The sequence below is a fragment of the Lithobates pipiens genome, unplaced genomic scaffold (assembly GCF_037356315.1).
Source record: "Lithobates pipiens isolate NorthernLeopardFrog02 unplaced genomic scaffold, aLitPip1_a1.2 Scaffold_16, whole genome shotgun sequence".
NCBI lineage: Eukaryota > Metazoa > Chordata > Amphibia > Anura > Ranidae > Lithobates > Lithobates pipiens.
Window position 1 is genome coordinate 129,517,119 of NW_027507748.1, and position 14,172 is coordinate 129,531,290.

Here is a 14,172-nt window from a genome sequence, read left to right on the forward strand (position 1 = left end):
TGTGTTCCCCCACTTCCTGTACTCACTATTAATGGAAAAGGTTGAGAATAAATTCCCCCAAATGAAGACATAAAAAACGTTTATAAATTAAAATCCCTCTTTTTTTTTTTTTTTTTTTTTTTAAATCAATTACATTTAATTGCATTTTTTTTGTGTTTTTTATACAAATATGCTCCATAGACATATTTCACAAATGGAATCCCTTGTTAATGCCCCAATCCAGCTTTTAAAAAAATTCAAAACATGTCTCTCTGCAATGGTAACCTTATCTTAGGTGCTGCCCCCCATACTCATTCATTCTTTCAAGGTCTAGCATTTGTCCTCTTTGGGGTTGTATGACACCAAGCCCAAGGAACCATGAGCACCCCCCCTTATGGTATACTATCAAGCCAACCTAGGCTTAAAGGAGAATGCTGCAGAGAACACGTCCATGTTATTACATGAACTCTATTCTGTGGAAAACTCTGGACCAAGGTCCTTGAACAAAACGTACTAATGCTCAATTTTTTTTTTTTTTGCATTTGAGTATAGAAAACTTTTTTTAAGGTCTTTGAGTAATTGTGAATGTGTTCAGACAGCTTCAATTACATTATCAGATATCAATGTGAATAGGTCCTTAGAAATGATATTTGGTTTATCTAACAGTATTGTGTATACTACATAAAACTTGTTTCTGTTCTGAATGGCCTACTGACCTGTGTATTTTTTTTTTTTTTACAGCATACAGGATTGTACCCAATTGTTGCCAAAAGTTTACGACGTATAGCTGAAGGAAAGGACCCAACAGACTGGCACATACACACCTGTGGGCTGGCGAACATGTTTGCCTACCATACATTGGGTTATGATGATCTGGATGAGCTTCAGAAAGAGCCTCAGCCTTTAATATTTGTCATTGAACTCTTGAAGGTAACAATCTACATTGGTATACATGTTTGGTTCCCTAAATTGCTAGATAAGTGATTAGGATAGTAGCGTGTGCAAATAATTATTTGTATTTAAAGCATCTATTGTCAAAATGTATTATCATAAAATCTTTTCCACACTGTATGTAATCATGTCTTTCCTATTCTAATCTAAACACTCTTGAAGTTTGTAAACTTACTTAAGATCCCCACACATTTAGGCCCCATGCACATGAGACGCTGTTAAACGCGTGCACAGAGGCAGTTGGACACTTTTTTCAACTGCCCCTGAACTCATTCAATGTTATCCTATGTGTCCAAGTACACAGACTCATTTTTTGCTGTTTTTATGCATTTGCGTTTAACCTAGTTTTTCCAGAAGCAAAAAAATGGGTTCAGACGCAAAACTTTTCCACGTTTCAGACGCCAAACACGGCAAAATGCGGCAAAACCCCAGTACCGTGCTTTGCCGTGTTTTCATTTATAAGCGTTTTTAAAGGTGACCTATTTTTTTTACTTTAAATAGTTTTTTATTGAGAATACACTGAAATACATATTAACAAATGAACAGTGCTCATATGTACAGCACACAACATAGAATTCCATATTGACAGTTAACAAACCATGAGTTCCACTAGGAGTAGCTAACATAATGTCGTTAACTGGTGTGAGCCAATAAGAGAGTAGGCACAACATATCGAGTGCCAATCCTTGGTAACAAAATATCACTTGGGATTTTGGACACGTTATACATTCAATAAAACTAGAGCGGCGAGCCCCCCACTCCCGGCACCCCAAATGGGATCTAACTGTGCCGAATACCCAAAGGCTCTACCCCTCCCAAAAACGTAAAACTTCTATTGAACTATCGACTGGTCCTGGCAAAAAGGAACATTTTCCTGAGCCGGTGTATTACTAAAGACCCTCAAGTATCAGGTAATTGAAAGGAACAATCGAGCAAATGGAGAGCAATTACCAAGAATGAGCCGCTTAACAAATTTACAATTGTAGTTTTGTACTCCTATAGAGTGCAGAAACACCATGTTGATCCTACATAAGGCAGGATAGAGAGCACTGATGGAGATAAAAGGTAAAGAGAAAGAATAGAAGAAAGATGGGGAGGAATAGAGAAGAAGAGAGAAGTAAGGACGAGTGAAATAGTAGCCGCTGTCGAAGTGGACCACTCTCACCTGGCCTCACGTTTGTATCCTTGGTGTATGTAGACACTTGGAGGTGTATCTGATCCAAGGATCCCCCGTCGCTGTGTGTCTATCTACCTTGTCCAGGAAGATGCTCACCGTTTTTTCCTGAACCATAATCCATGATATTTTTCTTTTAACCAATCTCAAAGATACAGTGGGCTGCTTCCAGGCTCTAGCAATGGTAAGTTTGGTTCCGATAAGAATAAATCTAATGAGGTTTTGTGTTAATTTTGGGACACCCTGTAGGGAAAAATTTAGTAGCACAATTTGAGGCGTTTTGTGGATGGGTTACGCTGTGATCTTCCGGATGATTTGGAACACCTTATTCCATAGATTTCAGATTTTTGGGCAATCCCACAAAATGTGTACCATAGAACCAATATGACCACAGTTGCGAAAACAAAGGGGAGAGGCATTCGGGTAGATTTTTGCTAGTCTCAGAGGAACCATGTACCACCTCATGATAACCTTTAAGTTAGCTTCAATTAGAGTTGTATTAAGTAAGCCTCTTGAGGCCGAACGTGATGCCGTATGCCAATCCCCTAAGGTCCATTGCTGTTGGAGGTCAGTTTCCCATTCTCGCATGAAAAGCGTTTTAGAATCTGTTTGGGCAAGCGCACGATAGATCACCGAAATCCCCCCTCTCTGCTCCATGGCTTGGCCACCCCAAAGTTCATATTCAATGATAGAAAGAGGAGAGCCGGCTGATGATCCTAAAGATTTGAGGAAATTAGAAATTTGTAGGAATCTGAACTTTTCCGAATCTGGCATGTGAAGCTTCCTCAGATAGTGACCTAGAGAGAGAGGACCTGAGGGGGAGACTAAGTGGCCGATCCTATATAGCCCTTTGTCCAACCACCAACGAAAAGCCTTAATGTCCTGGCCCGGAGGGAACAGGGGGTTCCTGAAGATGTGGGAGAGGGGCTTCCAATTGGAGGTAATGTGCGGGTTCGCTTTCAAAGAGTCCCAGAGAGAAATTGAGTGGGAGAGAGTTGGTGCTAATATGGCTGGTCTAGTCCTAGGTGCACACCATAAAAGATAATCAAGAGTAAAGTTGGGAACTGCTTGTCTCTCCATATGAACCCAGTCCGGGTGTGCAGTTTTTAAGTAGACAGTAGATAGTTGGGAAAGTTGCGCCGCCTGGTAATACCAAAGGATATTAGGGACCCCTAGACCCCCTTGATTTTTGTTGCGGAAAAGAGTTTCCTTTGATATTCTATGTCCCTTGGATCCCCAAATAAAGTTCATAATTCTGGACTGAAAGATACGTATACGGTCCTTGGGGACAGGGATAGGCAAAGACCGAAAAAGATACAATATACGTGGGAGAAGTGTCATTTTAACTGAATTCACCCTGCCTAGCCAAGATAATTTAAGTGAATCCCAAAAAACGAGGTCTGCCTCCAACTTGCGGAACGTCAAGGGAAAGTTAGCAGCGTACAATTTGTCAATGGATGACGTCAGGTGTATCCCCAAATAAGGGAGGGCCGAGTCTGACCAACCGAACTTAAAGCTAGATTTAAGTTGTGAAACAAGAGAAGAGGGTAAGTTAATGTTAAGCGCTGAGGATTTAGCATAATTGACCTTAAGGCCCCTTTCACACTAACGTCCCGTTCAGGCCCGCCTGTCAGTTTTTCAGGCGGACCTGAACGGGTGCTCCATAGAGCTCTATGGAGCGTCGGATGTCAGCGGTGACATGTCCGCTGACATCCGACCCGCTCCGATCCGAAAAAGTGTGACGGAGGAAAAAGCTATTTTTCCATCCGTCTGCGGATCGGATCGGATGACGACGGGCACTGCGGTCCGTCGTCATCCGATCTCCCATAGGGGAGAGCGGCGCTGTGACAGGTCCGTCCCTGCACAGTGTGCGGAGACAGACCTGTCATCTCCCTGCTCAGCGGGGATCGGCGGAGTGATCCCCGCTGAGCAAACGGACATCCACGGGGCGGATCAGAACTGATCCGCCCCGTGTGAAAGGAGGCCAGAAATTTCACCAAAATCATTGAGAAGTTTGCATAGGACTTGGAGCGAGGTGGTCGGAGAGGCAATAAAAAGCAATACATCATCAGTAAACAAGGCACATTTGTGAGTTTTTGGACCACATCTTATACCTTTAATGTCTGGGTTCGCTCTAATCGCTACAGCTAGAGTCTCAATGATCATGGCAAAGAGCAAGGGCGATAAGGGGCATCCCTGTCTTGTACCCCTGAGGATCGGGAAGGAGCTAGAATAGTAACACTGCATCTTTATTTGGGCTTCTGGATTTGAGTAGAGAGCATTAATAATGTTCATAAATGACTGTCCGAATCCCCATCTTTCCAGTGTAGGGACCAGGAAAGACCAGGAGACCGAGTCAAATGCTTTCATGAGATCAAGTGAAAGAAGGCAACCCTGTTGGGGGGGCCCCATCCCACCTTGATCCCAGGAGCGAGATTATGTCTACGGCCCTCCTAATCTGATCTGGGCCTTGTCTTCCCGGGATAAAGCCCACCTGGTCTGCATGAACATAAAGACTGATGAAGTTAGAGAGTCTATTAGCTAAGAGTTTTGTCAGGATTTTGAGATCGTTATTGATCAAGGATATAGGTCTATAGTTAGAAACACAGCCAGGATCCTTCCCCGGTTTAGGGATGACTGTAACGAAAGCCGAGTTCATGGCTTTATCCAGGGAAGAGCCAGACCTGAGATGGTTAAAGAAGCGTGCTAGGGAAGGGGCGAGCGTATGAGAAAAATGTTTGTAGTAAGGGACTGAGAATCCGTCCGGTCCAGGAGCTGAGTTAGTCTTAAGATTTTTGATGACCCCTTCTACTTCCTCAGCAGAAATTGGTGCGTCCATTTCATCCTTATGGTGGCCTTTTAGAGTGGAGATTTGTGTCGACTGTAGGAAGGAGTGAATAGCACCGGGAGATGAGCGGGCTTCCTTGTTACCGTAAAGGGAAAGATAAAAGTCATGGAATGCGTCCATTATTTTCCGGGGATTCTGAGTGTGGGAACCGTCTTTCATTTTTATTTTGGGAAGCGTAAAAAGTCTGGTTTTAGGGGTTAGTAGTCTAGCAAGCAAAGTACCTAGTCTGTTATTGTGGTGGTAGAAGCGTCCCCCTTCCCATCTGAGGTCCTTTTCCGCAACAGCTGTAAGTGCTAGGTTTAAAGCAATGCGGGTTGCATTAAGTTTGTCAGCAGTAAGTTGAGAGGGATGGGCTTTATGCAATTTGCTTAAGGAGGAGAATTCCCTATCTAGCCTGTTTATGTCTGCCTTGCGCAGTCTAGTAGAGATTTGAATGAGAGTACCTCTGATGGTGGCCTTGTAGGCCGCCCAGAGCGAAGAGGGGGATATGTCGTCCACATCATTGAGGCGGAAATAATCTTGTATGTGTTTTTCTATTTCCGTTACATGGACTGGGTTACTAAGTATGGAGGTATTCAGGCGCCAATGAAACCCGGACCGAGGGATCGGCCCACCCTGAAGGGAGAGAAGGACCATGGAGTGATCCGACAAAGCAGAGTCCTTACTAACCGACCGTTGAACCAGCGGAATATGTTGTTGGAGAATAAAGAAGTGATCAATTCTAGCGAAGGTTTGGTGAGGGCTAGAGTAATGAGTGTAATCCCGAACTTTGGGATTAAGTTCCCTCCAAATGTCTACTAGGCCATAATGATATAGTTGTCTAGCTACTTTTAGACTCTGCTTGGTCGGACTAATTCTGTTCCTTCCTGGGGGACGTGTTTTGTCAATACCACAGTCAAAGGCTAGATTGGAATCTCCACCGTAAATGACTATACCTTCTGTTATTGGAGCTAGGGTACTGAGCATGGATTGAAAAAACTGCGCTTATCCCTTATTGGGAGCATAGTAAGAGATAAGAGAATAGATTTGTTCATCTATGAGAACTTTTACAAGAAGGAATCTGCCTCCAGGGTCCCTAAAGTTGGATACCAAGGAGAACTGAACCCTACTCGAAAAGAAAAGTCCCACCCCTTTTGTTTTGTTGTCAGAGTTGGCTAAAAAGAAATTGGGGAATTTGGCATGAATGAAAGAGGGCTGATACGATTTAGGGAAATGTGTTTCTTAAAGGAATAAGATATAAATTTTTTGGGCGTGATATTGTTGAAAAATCTTTTTCCGTTTTACCGGGGAATTAAGACCTTGAACGTTATGAGAGGCTATGCGTAGGGTTGGGTTGTTATGGGGTGGGTTAGCCATGGAACAGAGAGGGACAGAAGGCAGGAAACCTTGAAGACCTACCTTCGCGAGGTGACCTATTTTTTTTACATTAAAAATCTCAAATGATGAAAAACCATTAAATTTTTTTTAAACAATTGCAATTGCAAGTGGACAATCCACAACTTGTGGCAAGTGACATGGCAGGTGGCAAGTGGGCAATCCACAACTTGTGGCAAGTGACATGGCAGGTGGCAAGTGACGTGGCAAGTGGACAATCCACAAATTGTGGCAGGTGACGTGGCAAGTGACATGGCAAGTGGACAATCCACAACTTGTGGCAGGTGACGTGGCAGGTGATGTGGCAAGTGGACAATCCACAACTTGTGGCAGGTGACGTGGCAATTGACGTGGCAGGTGACATGGCAAGTGACATGGCAAGTGGACAATCCACAACTTGTGGCAAGTGACATGGCAGGTGATGTGGCAAGTAACGTGGCAAGTGGACAATCCACAACTTGTGGCAGGTGACGTGGCAAGTGACGTGGCAGATAACGTGGCAAGTGATGTGGCAGGTGACGTGGCAAGTGATACGGCAAGTGGACAATCCACAACTTATGGCAAGTGACGTGGCAAGTGACGTGGAAGGTGATGTGGCAAGTGGACAATCCCCAACTTGTGGCAGGTGACGTGGCAAGTGACATGCTAAATACAAGTACACTGCTGCTCTCACAGCTGCTTCTACTCACTCTGGTCTCACAAAATGGCTGAAATTGTTAATAATACTGTTTTTTGAGCTTGGGGAGGATCTATGATGTTAGCTTAACTAAACGCTTCTAGGCGCAAACGCGGTAAAACGCTGCTAAAACGCAGTAAAAATAGCGGCAAAACGGGCATTTATAAAAGCCGGTTTCAGCTTTTAAAAACATGTGTTCAGCAGAGTTTGCAGTGGCGCCCCGTGTGCATGGGGCCTTACTTTCTTAGCGTATTCACTATTTGCTGTAATCAGTAGGCACTGCTGTGTCACACATTTCACAGTGGCTGCCTTCTGAACTATAGAGGTGCTAAGAGGAGGAGTTTCAGGAGGAGAGCCAGTGCAAGAATCCCTGCTTGCAGGCAGCAAGGTACCATGGGATACATAGTCCTTAGAAACTCACAGTTCTTCGTAGTGTTATTACAATGCTGATATTATAAAATGAAAGCCTATGCTGTGACCAAATCATTTCTTTACTTATTAAATAACTTTTCAGAACGTCAACATCTACATTTATTTTAATGAAAAAAAAATCATTTTTATCAAGATATTCAAAATGTAAACTTAGTTGGCAATTTCTACTTTTGTAAATGTTGACAGTCATTGCGAAAAGATTGCCCCTGACCCCATCAAAGTAGATGGGGTTACAGTAAATGTCTCTAAACTGAAAATAATGATTTTCCATTTTTGTAGAAAATGTTGCTTATTGTAGGTTGGATTGGCAGTACAATTTTCTTTTTTTTTCTTTTTTTTTTTTTTTTTAATAAAGCTCAATTTAATCAGATAGACCTGTTTGCCAAGTTGTATTGCTTTACTTGACCCCATTTGTGAGATGTCACCATACTTCCTGTCCTTGTAAAAGCAGGACAAAAAAATAAGGCAGCAAAGCAAAGGCAGGCAGAAGTGGTAAACTTACCTTGTTTTACAAACAAAAGTGTTTTATTGCAATCTTTATCTCACCATCTCTCTTGTTGAGACAAAAAAAAATTCCGAATTGGGACACAGACTAAAACTTAAAAATAAAACTTGAACTTGGAGTTTAACAATCCGGCCGAATGAGATTTGTTTCAAATTTATTTTTCATGTGTTATAATTGTTGCTTTATTAAGCTGAACTACCCAGCTGGCTCTAGTACCTCCCCTCACATTGTAAATGGCTCCGCCCCTCCCACTTGGGAGATCATCCAGTGAGGGTGTGAACATCCGCACTGCACCCTGGGGTCCTGCATCTCCCTTGTCCCAATCCTGCACTCAGTGGGAGTAATAGTGGTGAGCAGGGACCAGAGGGCCTGAGCCAGAGGTGGTGAAACTGACTTCCACCAAGTTCCAGCTGAAAATAACACTATATATATATATATATATATATATATATATATAAACAGCCCTCAAAAATTCCACTTGCTTGCTCGCATTTTGCCAGTGGCATTTAATGCCCCATTTGATGGGGCGCAGTGAGGCTGCATTGACGGGCACAGGGAGGCTGCGTTCACGGGTACAGTGAGGCTGCAATCACAGACACTGTGAGGTTGCGTTCAAAGGCACAATGAGGTTGCGTTCAAAGGCACAATGAGGCTGCATTCACAGGCACATTGAGGCTGTGTTCACAGGCACAGAGAGGCTGCATGTTTAGGGGCGGACTTAGGGGTGGGGCAGGGGACTGTGAGGTGGATGTATTATCTCGGCAAAGGAGAAGCGCTCATTAACACAGATTTAAACAGATTTGTGAACAATATTTGTACATTACATTTTTATACTTATGGTTTTTGGAGACTCAGTGAAGTGAAGGAAAAGTCAATATATATGCCTATGGGTAGGTAAACCTCAGAAAATTACAGATTCGCCTTAAAGCAAAACATCAGACAGAAACATAACTCAATGCACATCAATGTCATTTTTAAACAATTTTAATTTTTTTACATACAACTTACATAAGTACCTGGATGTTTGGTAATGCCAGCCTCTGATAGAAGCACTTAGACTGGGAGAGAGAGGGGCATTACTGGAAGCCAGTCAAATGTGCTGCATGCAAATGAGAGTGCACAGTGAGCACAGCTGATGACTTTTCAGTGTGTGCCTGTTCCTTCATTGCCCAAACAGCAGGCTATTACTAAAAAAGGAGGAGAAAGTCATATAGTTGAACAATTGAAGAGGAACTTCAGGTTTTTTTTTTTATTGAAAGTCAGCAGCTAGAAATAATATAGCTGCTGACTTTTAAACATCAGGTACTTATCAGTGTCTAGGGTCCAGCGCTGTCTTCCTGCAGCTGGTTCTTCTTACCGCTGCGGGTCCCAAAGGGCCTCCATTTTGGACATGGGAACCAACTGTGACTTCCTAAGAAACAATAGCTTTACCCCCACTGTGCATACGCAAGACCACTTGCTTTCACGAGACTAGTCCTGTATCCTCCTGGGACCTGTGACATGTCCCAGGAGCCTACAGGTAGGGGGCGTGGGCAGCGGACATGCCTAAGTGCATGTCATTCTCGCCTAGGCAAAATCGAGAAAGTGGGAGCAGGTACATACAAAACCATACCAGCCCCCCCCCCCCCAAAAAAAACTGTTAAATGTACTAGGGATTGGGGTGGGGAGTTGGATAAGCAAAGTGCCATGTACCTGGTTGGGCTTCCCTTGCGGCTAAGTGCAAAACGCCTCTGAAGGTGGTAACAGGGAGTGCTTTGCTCAGAGAAGCAAGGTTTGCCAGCTACAACAGGCTGAGGTGATAAAGAGTTGTGGATGATGATCAGAATGCACTGCTGGGCAGGAACACCAGGTGAGACTTGGCAGCAGGGTAAGCCAGGAGCAGAGTCAGGAGCCAGGCCAGAAGTCATGCACGGAAAGTCAGCCAGGAGTAAGCAGCAAGCAGCGTCAGGAGTCAGCCGGGGTCATTCACTGGTAATCAGGCAGTAGCAAAGTCAGAGGAGCAAGCCAGGGGTCAAGTACAGATCAACAGGCAGAAGCGGGGTCACTGGAACAAGCCAAGGGTCAAAGTAAGGGATGGAGACAAATCTAGTCAAAGGGAAGTCAGGTCGGTAACAGGAAGTCCAATAGTAACAAGAACAGGAACACAGGTGCACACAGGGGGAGCTGAAGATCATACTGCTGGCTTTAAATAGTCTACTTGGCACCAGAATCTGTCAAGCATTGCGTGCGCACTGGCACATGGATCCTCCCGACCGTTCGCGCCTGTGCACTCATGCACATTTGCATCAGCAAATTTCTATGTGCCAATCTTTGATTTTGCTGGGCATTTGCAGGTGTGCCAATCCTTCTAAGAACCGTTCTCTAACAAAAGCTTTAACTTTTGAGGGAAAGTCCACTTTAAGTCCACTTTAAGTGCCCAACCTACCTAATCCTTCATCTACAACTAAATATTACATGATAACTCTTTGAGAATAGCAATAAATACAGCACATGCATATATTGTACATATCCACACATACATACGCAACAATATACATTTATACTGTACATCACATAACTATAAAATATAAGCAATATCCCATGAAAATTATACAAATGTATTCAAAGAAATAAAAATAATAATAAAAAGAAAAAAAAGATACGAATGCAATATTTAGATATGAAAGCTAAAACACCAGGGTACATTAACATTTTTGGGAGTTTATATAAAATGGAGTAATGGATGGTGCAGCTCTGGGAAAGAAACTGTACTTTAGTCTGTCTGTGATTAAATTCTACGTATGTATGTATGTATGTATGTATGTATGTATGTATGTATCTATCTCAACCGTCCTTCATTCATAAAAGACTCTTCTTGAATGGCAGGTCGAATCACCCAGCATGTATAAAAGAGAGACCTGGGCCTTGAGTAATGATGAAAAGCTGAAAGCAGTCCCAGTTCTGCATGGGGAAGGAAACCGACTGTTTAAACTTGGACGCTATGAGGACGCTACCAATAAATACAGAGAAGCCGTTATCTGTCTAAAAAATATACAGACTAAGGTAATTTCATTATAATATGCGGTTGATTTGGTATCATTTTGCAGTCATTATGTTTTAGAGTTCATCCAGTACTTTAAATTCAGCTGTCTTTTGGCCAATCACCTGACAAATAGTTTCCCTGGTGTCCTCAGTCCTCACTGTGGGGTAGAACTGTACCCGCGCTATGTGGTATGAGTGCCATCCTATGCAGCAATCTCCTTCAAGTCCAAGTCACGTAAGGATGCACCCCCAGAGGAGGCAACAGTAAATAACAGTAGGCTAACAGTAAGTGGGTTAAATGAATGGCATCATTGATGAGTGGCCACCAGGATCAGAGGAGAATTCATAGGGCAGCAATGCAGTGTGGAGGGTAGGTATCACTTTGAAAACTCTTTTTAAACAGGCATAGAAAAAGCATTAAAAAAAAATAATGCTGGATCTGGATTTTAAGAGCTAGTGTACAATGTATAACTATATATAACAATGTATACAATGTATACAATGTACAACGTATAAAATAGGCTGGGTTGACACATGCTGCGGCTGCAGCCCACAGCATGGGGTCCCGTGCGTGCCTATTCTCAGATTCTGGTGTGAATCAGGTCTTAATTTTTGCCTAAATTCGCACCTGAATCGGAACCAAGGATGCATAGGACCCTTCTTAAATGTGGACAGCGGCCGCTTCGGAGCTGTATGAACTGGCTCCAATGAGAGCCGGTCACACATTCCTGTCATGCGAATTGGATGCAGAGAAAACCTACAACCAATTTGCATATGTGTGAACCCAGTCTGACAACAGTGTGTTTGTCATGCATTTGCTATGCAATACAGACATTGACTAGTATGGGGGAATATAACCACAAAATAATCTCAAGTTGATGTTAAAGAGGAACTAAACTTTATCTGAGCAGTGAGCACCATAAACTTAAAAAATACTACTCATTTCATGTTTAGCAATCAAAGCAAACTCACCCACCCATCCATGTCTCCATGCTTTATTTTGTTGAGAAATCACTGTGAAAAAGACCCCCCAGCATTTCCGGCCATGGCCATCTCAAGTAAGGGCAGATTATTCATGTAGCATTTACTTCCTGGAATCCATCTGCTATTAGCTATAAGCCTGGAATCCATGTGCTTACCTGAGAAAACCCCTCCCCCACATGAAATATGATTCATCCCCCAGGTGAAATATGGATATATGACATCATTTTGGCCTAGGCCAGAGGCCAGGAAGCAACTGAAGAAATGCTTTAGGGGTCCTTCCTTCTGCTTTGGAGTCTGGTGGTCCTGACTACTGCAGGAAATGGCACATTCTTACTGACCTGATTTTCATTTTCGGCAGCCCAGGCTCACATGAAGAAGGTTAATGCGATTATAAAGCATTTTTTTTAAAATAACAAACATCTCTACACTTAACTGCTCTTTGCAGTCGAATTGCACAGAGTGGCCCAGATCATCCTCTTCTTAGGTTCCCCACCAGCTCCCACTTCCCATGGGGGAACTCATGCTGCCCACTTCCGAGCCTTGCTGCTGCGTCCATTGACAGAGACAGCAACTCTACCTATGGACGCATCTGCCCGATGAGGAGGGAGAAAGTGGCGAGAGCCCATACACACTGTCAGATTTTCTGCTGATTTTTGTCTTCAGATTTACCAAAACCATGTAGGGCAAGGGCCTGCCTGATTGCATACAAATTGAAACTCCTAAGGTTTGACCTCATATTATATGGTTTGGTAAATCTGAAGGAAAAAATCAGCAGAAAATCTGATAGTGTGTATGGGGCTTTAGGGGGACTTATCCTGCAGCAGAGAAGTTTTTTTTACCATAATGCATAGCATTATGATTAGTTCTGGTTTTAGGTGCTGAAAGCGGTACAATTATTTTGCATGGAAATTTGGCGTTTTATATTGTAGTCCTGTAATTCTTAGGAATAACTCTCTTAAATCTGTTCAAACCAGAGTCTAGCAAACATCCCGGGTATGATAAAATGTATAATATAATAAATAATAATAAAAATTATTCAATAATGTAATCAAATCCAAAAACATTGAAATTTGCTCATTTGCAGAATTGTCACTGTCATTAGATTTAGTGTTTGATGACAAATTTCCCCACAAATCGCTATCGCTCAATTCTGCGATTGATTATTCATTACAGTGATTATAATTTATTATCGCTGTTTTCTAGTTGGTCTAAAACCACTTTTGACATTAAGGGACACTTTTTGGTTGCTATGGACAATCTCCAAATTCCAGACAGAAAAAAACAGTATTTATAATATAAAAGTGCATGCAGGGCACTGGACAGACCACTAGGGACAAAGGGGATGTGTATTTTTTTTATACAGTACTGTAATCTGTAAGATTACAATACTGTGTGTGTTTTGTGTGTTTTTACTTTTTTGAATTTGGCGCCGATCTCCACTCCCGTGCGTCGTAACGTCGCAGGGAACGGAGCTCGGTGGCATTCGGGCACTGTGTGAATCGAGCAGAGGACGGCTCACACACACACAGCGTGGAGGACATCGCTGGATCCAGGGGACAAGGTAAGTAACTCTCCCTGTGTCCTCCCTGTATCCAGCGATGCGATCCCGAGTCTTGGTCGGGGTTACCGCACGTGGTACTGAAATCGGGATTACCGCTAGGGAGGTTAAGGTAAAAAAAAAAACTTAAGGCTTTAGAACCACTTTAAATGGTGCGCCACAGGATCAGTGCTGGACTATGGAGCAGAGTATCTGCAGGGGATAGAGCTGGAGAGGTGAATAGATGAATATTGCAGAACATGCTAAATGATGCTGGAAAATGTATTTATAGCAATGAGGAATAGTACGGCTAATCTATACAGATTTAAAGCCTGAGTGCATCTCATAATAATAATGTGTCTGATTAAGTGAATGGGGAGCACCCCATAGGACTTGTGATAGGAGAAGCTGGATTTAATGACCAATGACTAACTTTACAACATCATCTATCACGGCTTAAAAAGGTTCTAAAGGAAAGACATTTTGTACTGTAATGCATTCCCTGCATTAAAGTAAAAAACAACTCACCCCCTCTACCTCCCTCTATGCTTTCCTTAGTCCTATATCGATTCAGCACTGTGTTATTGGCTCCCCTGTTGTCAATCAAATCCTGTAAGGAAGGATCGGGGAGCGTATATAGACGCACACAGCCCAGCTTGAGATCCCTCAGGCAGAGGCGGCTCTAGGCTTT

The 14,172-nt window shown here is 43.0% G+C and overlaps 1 protein-coding gene across 7 annotated transcripts in view; it reads left to right on the top strand.

The window, feature by feature from the left end:
* AIPL1 (AIP like 1 HSP90 co-chaperone) overlaps positions 1-14,172 on the top strand; it is a 150,997-nt gene that overhangs the window by 73,675 nt on the left and 63,150 nt on the right. For all 7 annotated transcript variants that reach the window (XM_077480460.1, XM_077480465.1, XM_077480467.1 and 4 more), the window contains 2 exons: positions 721-909; positions 10,805-10,981. In XM_077480460.1, coding sequence (XP_077336586.1) covers positions 721-909; positions 10,805-10,981 — 366 coding nt within the window. The remainder of the gene's footprint in view (positions 1-720; positions 910-10,804; positions 10,982-14,172) is intronic.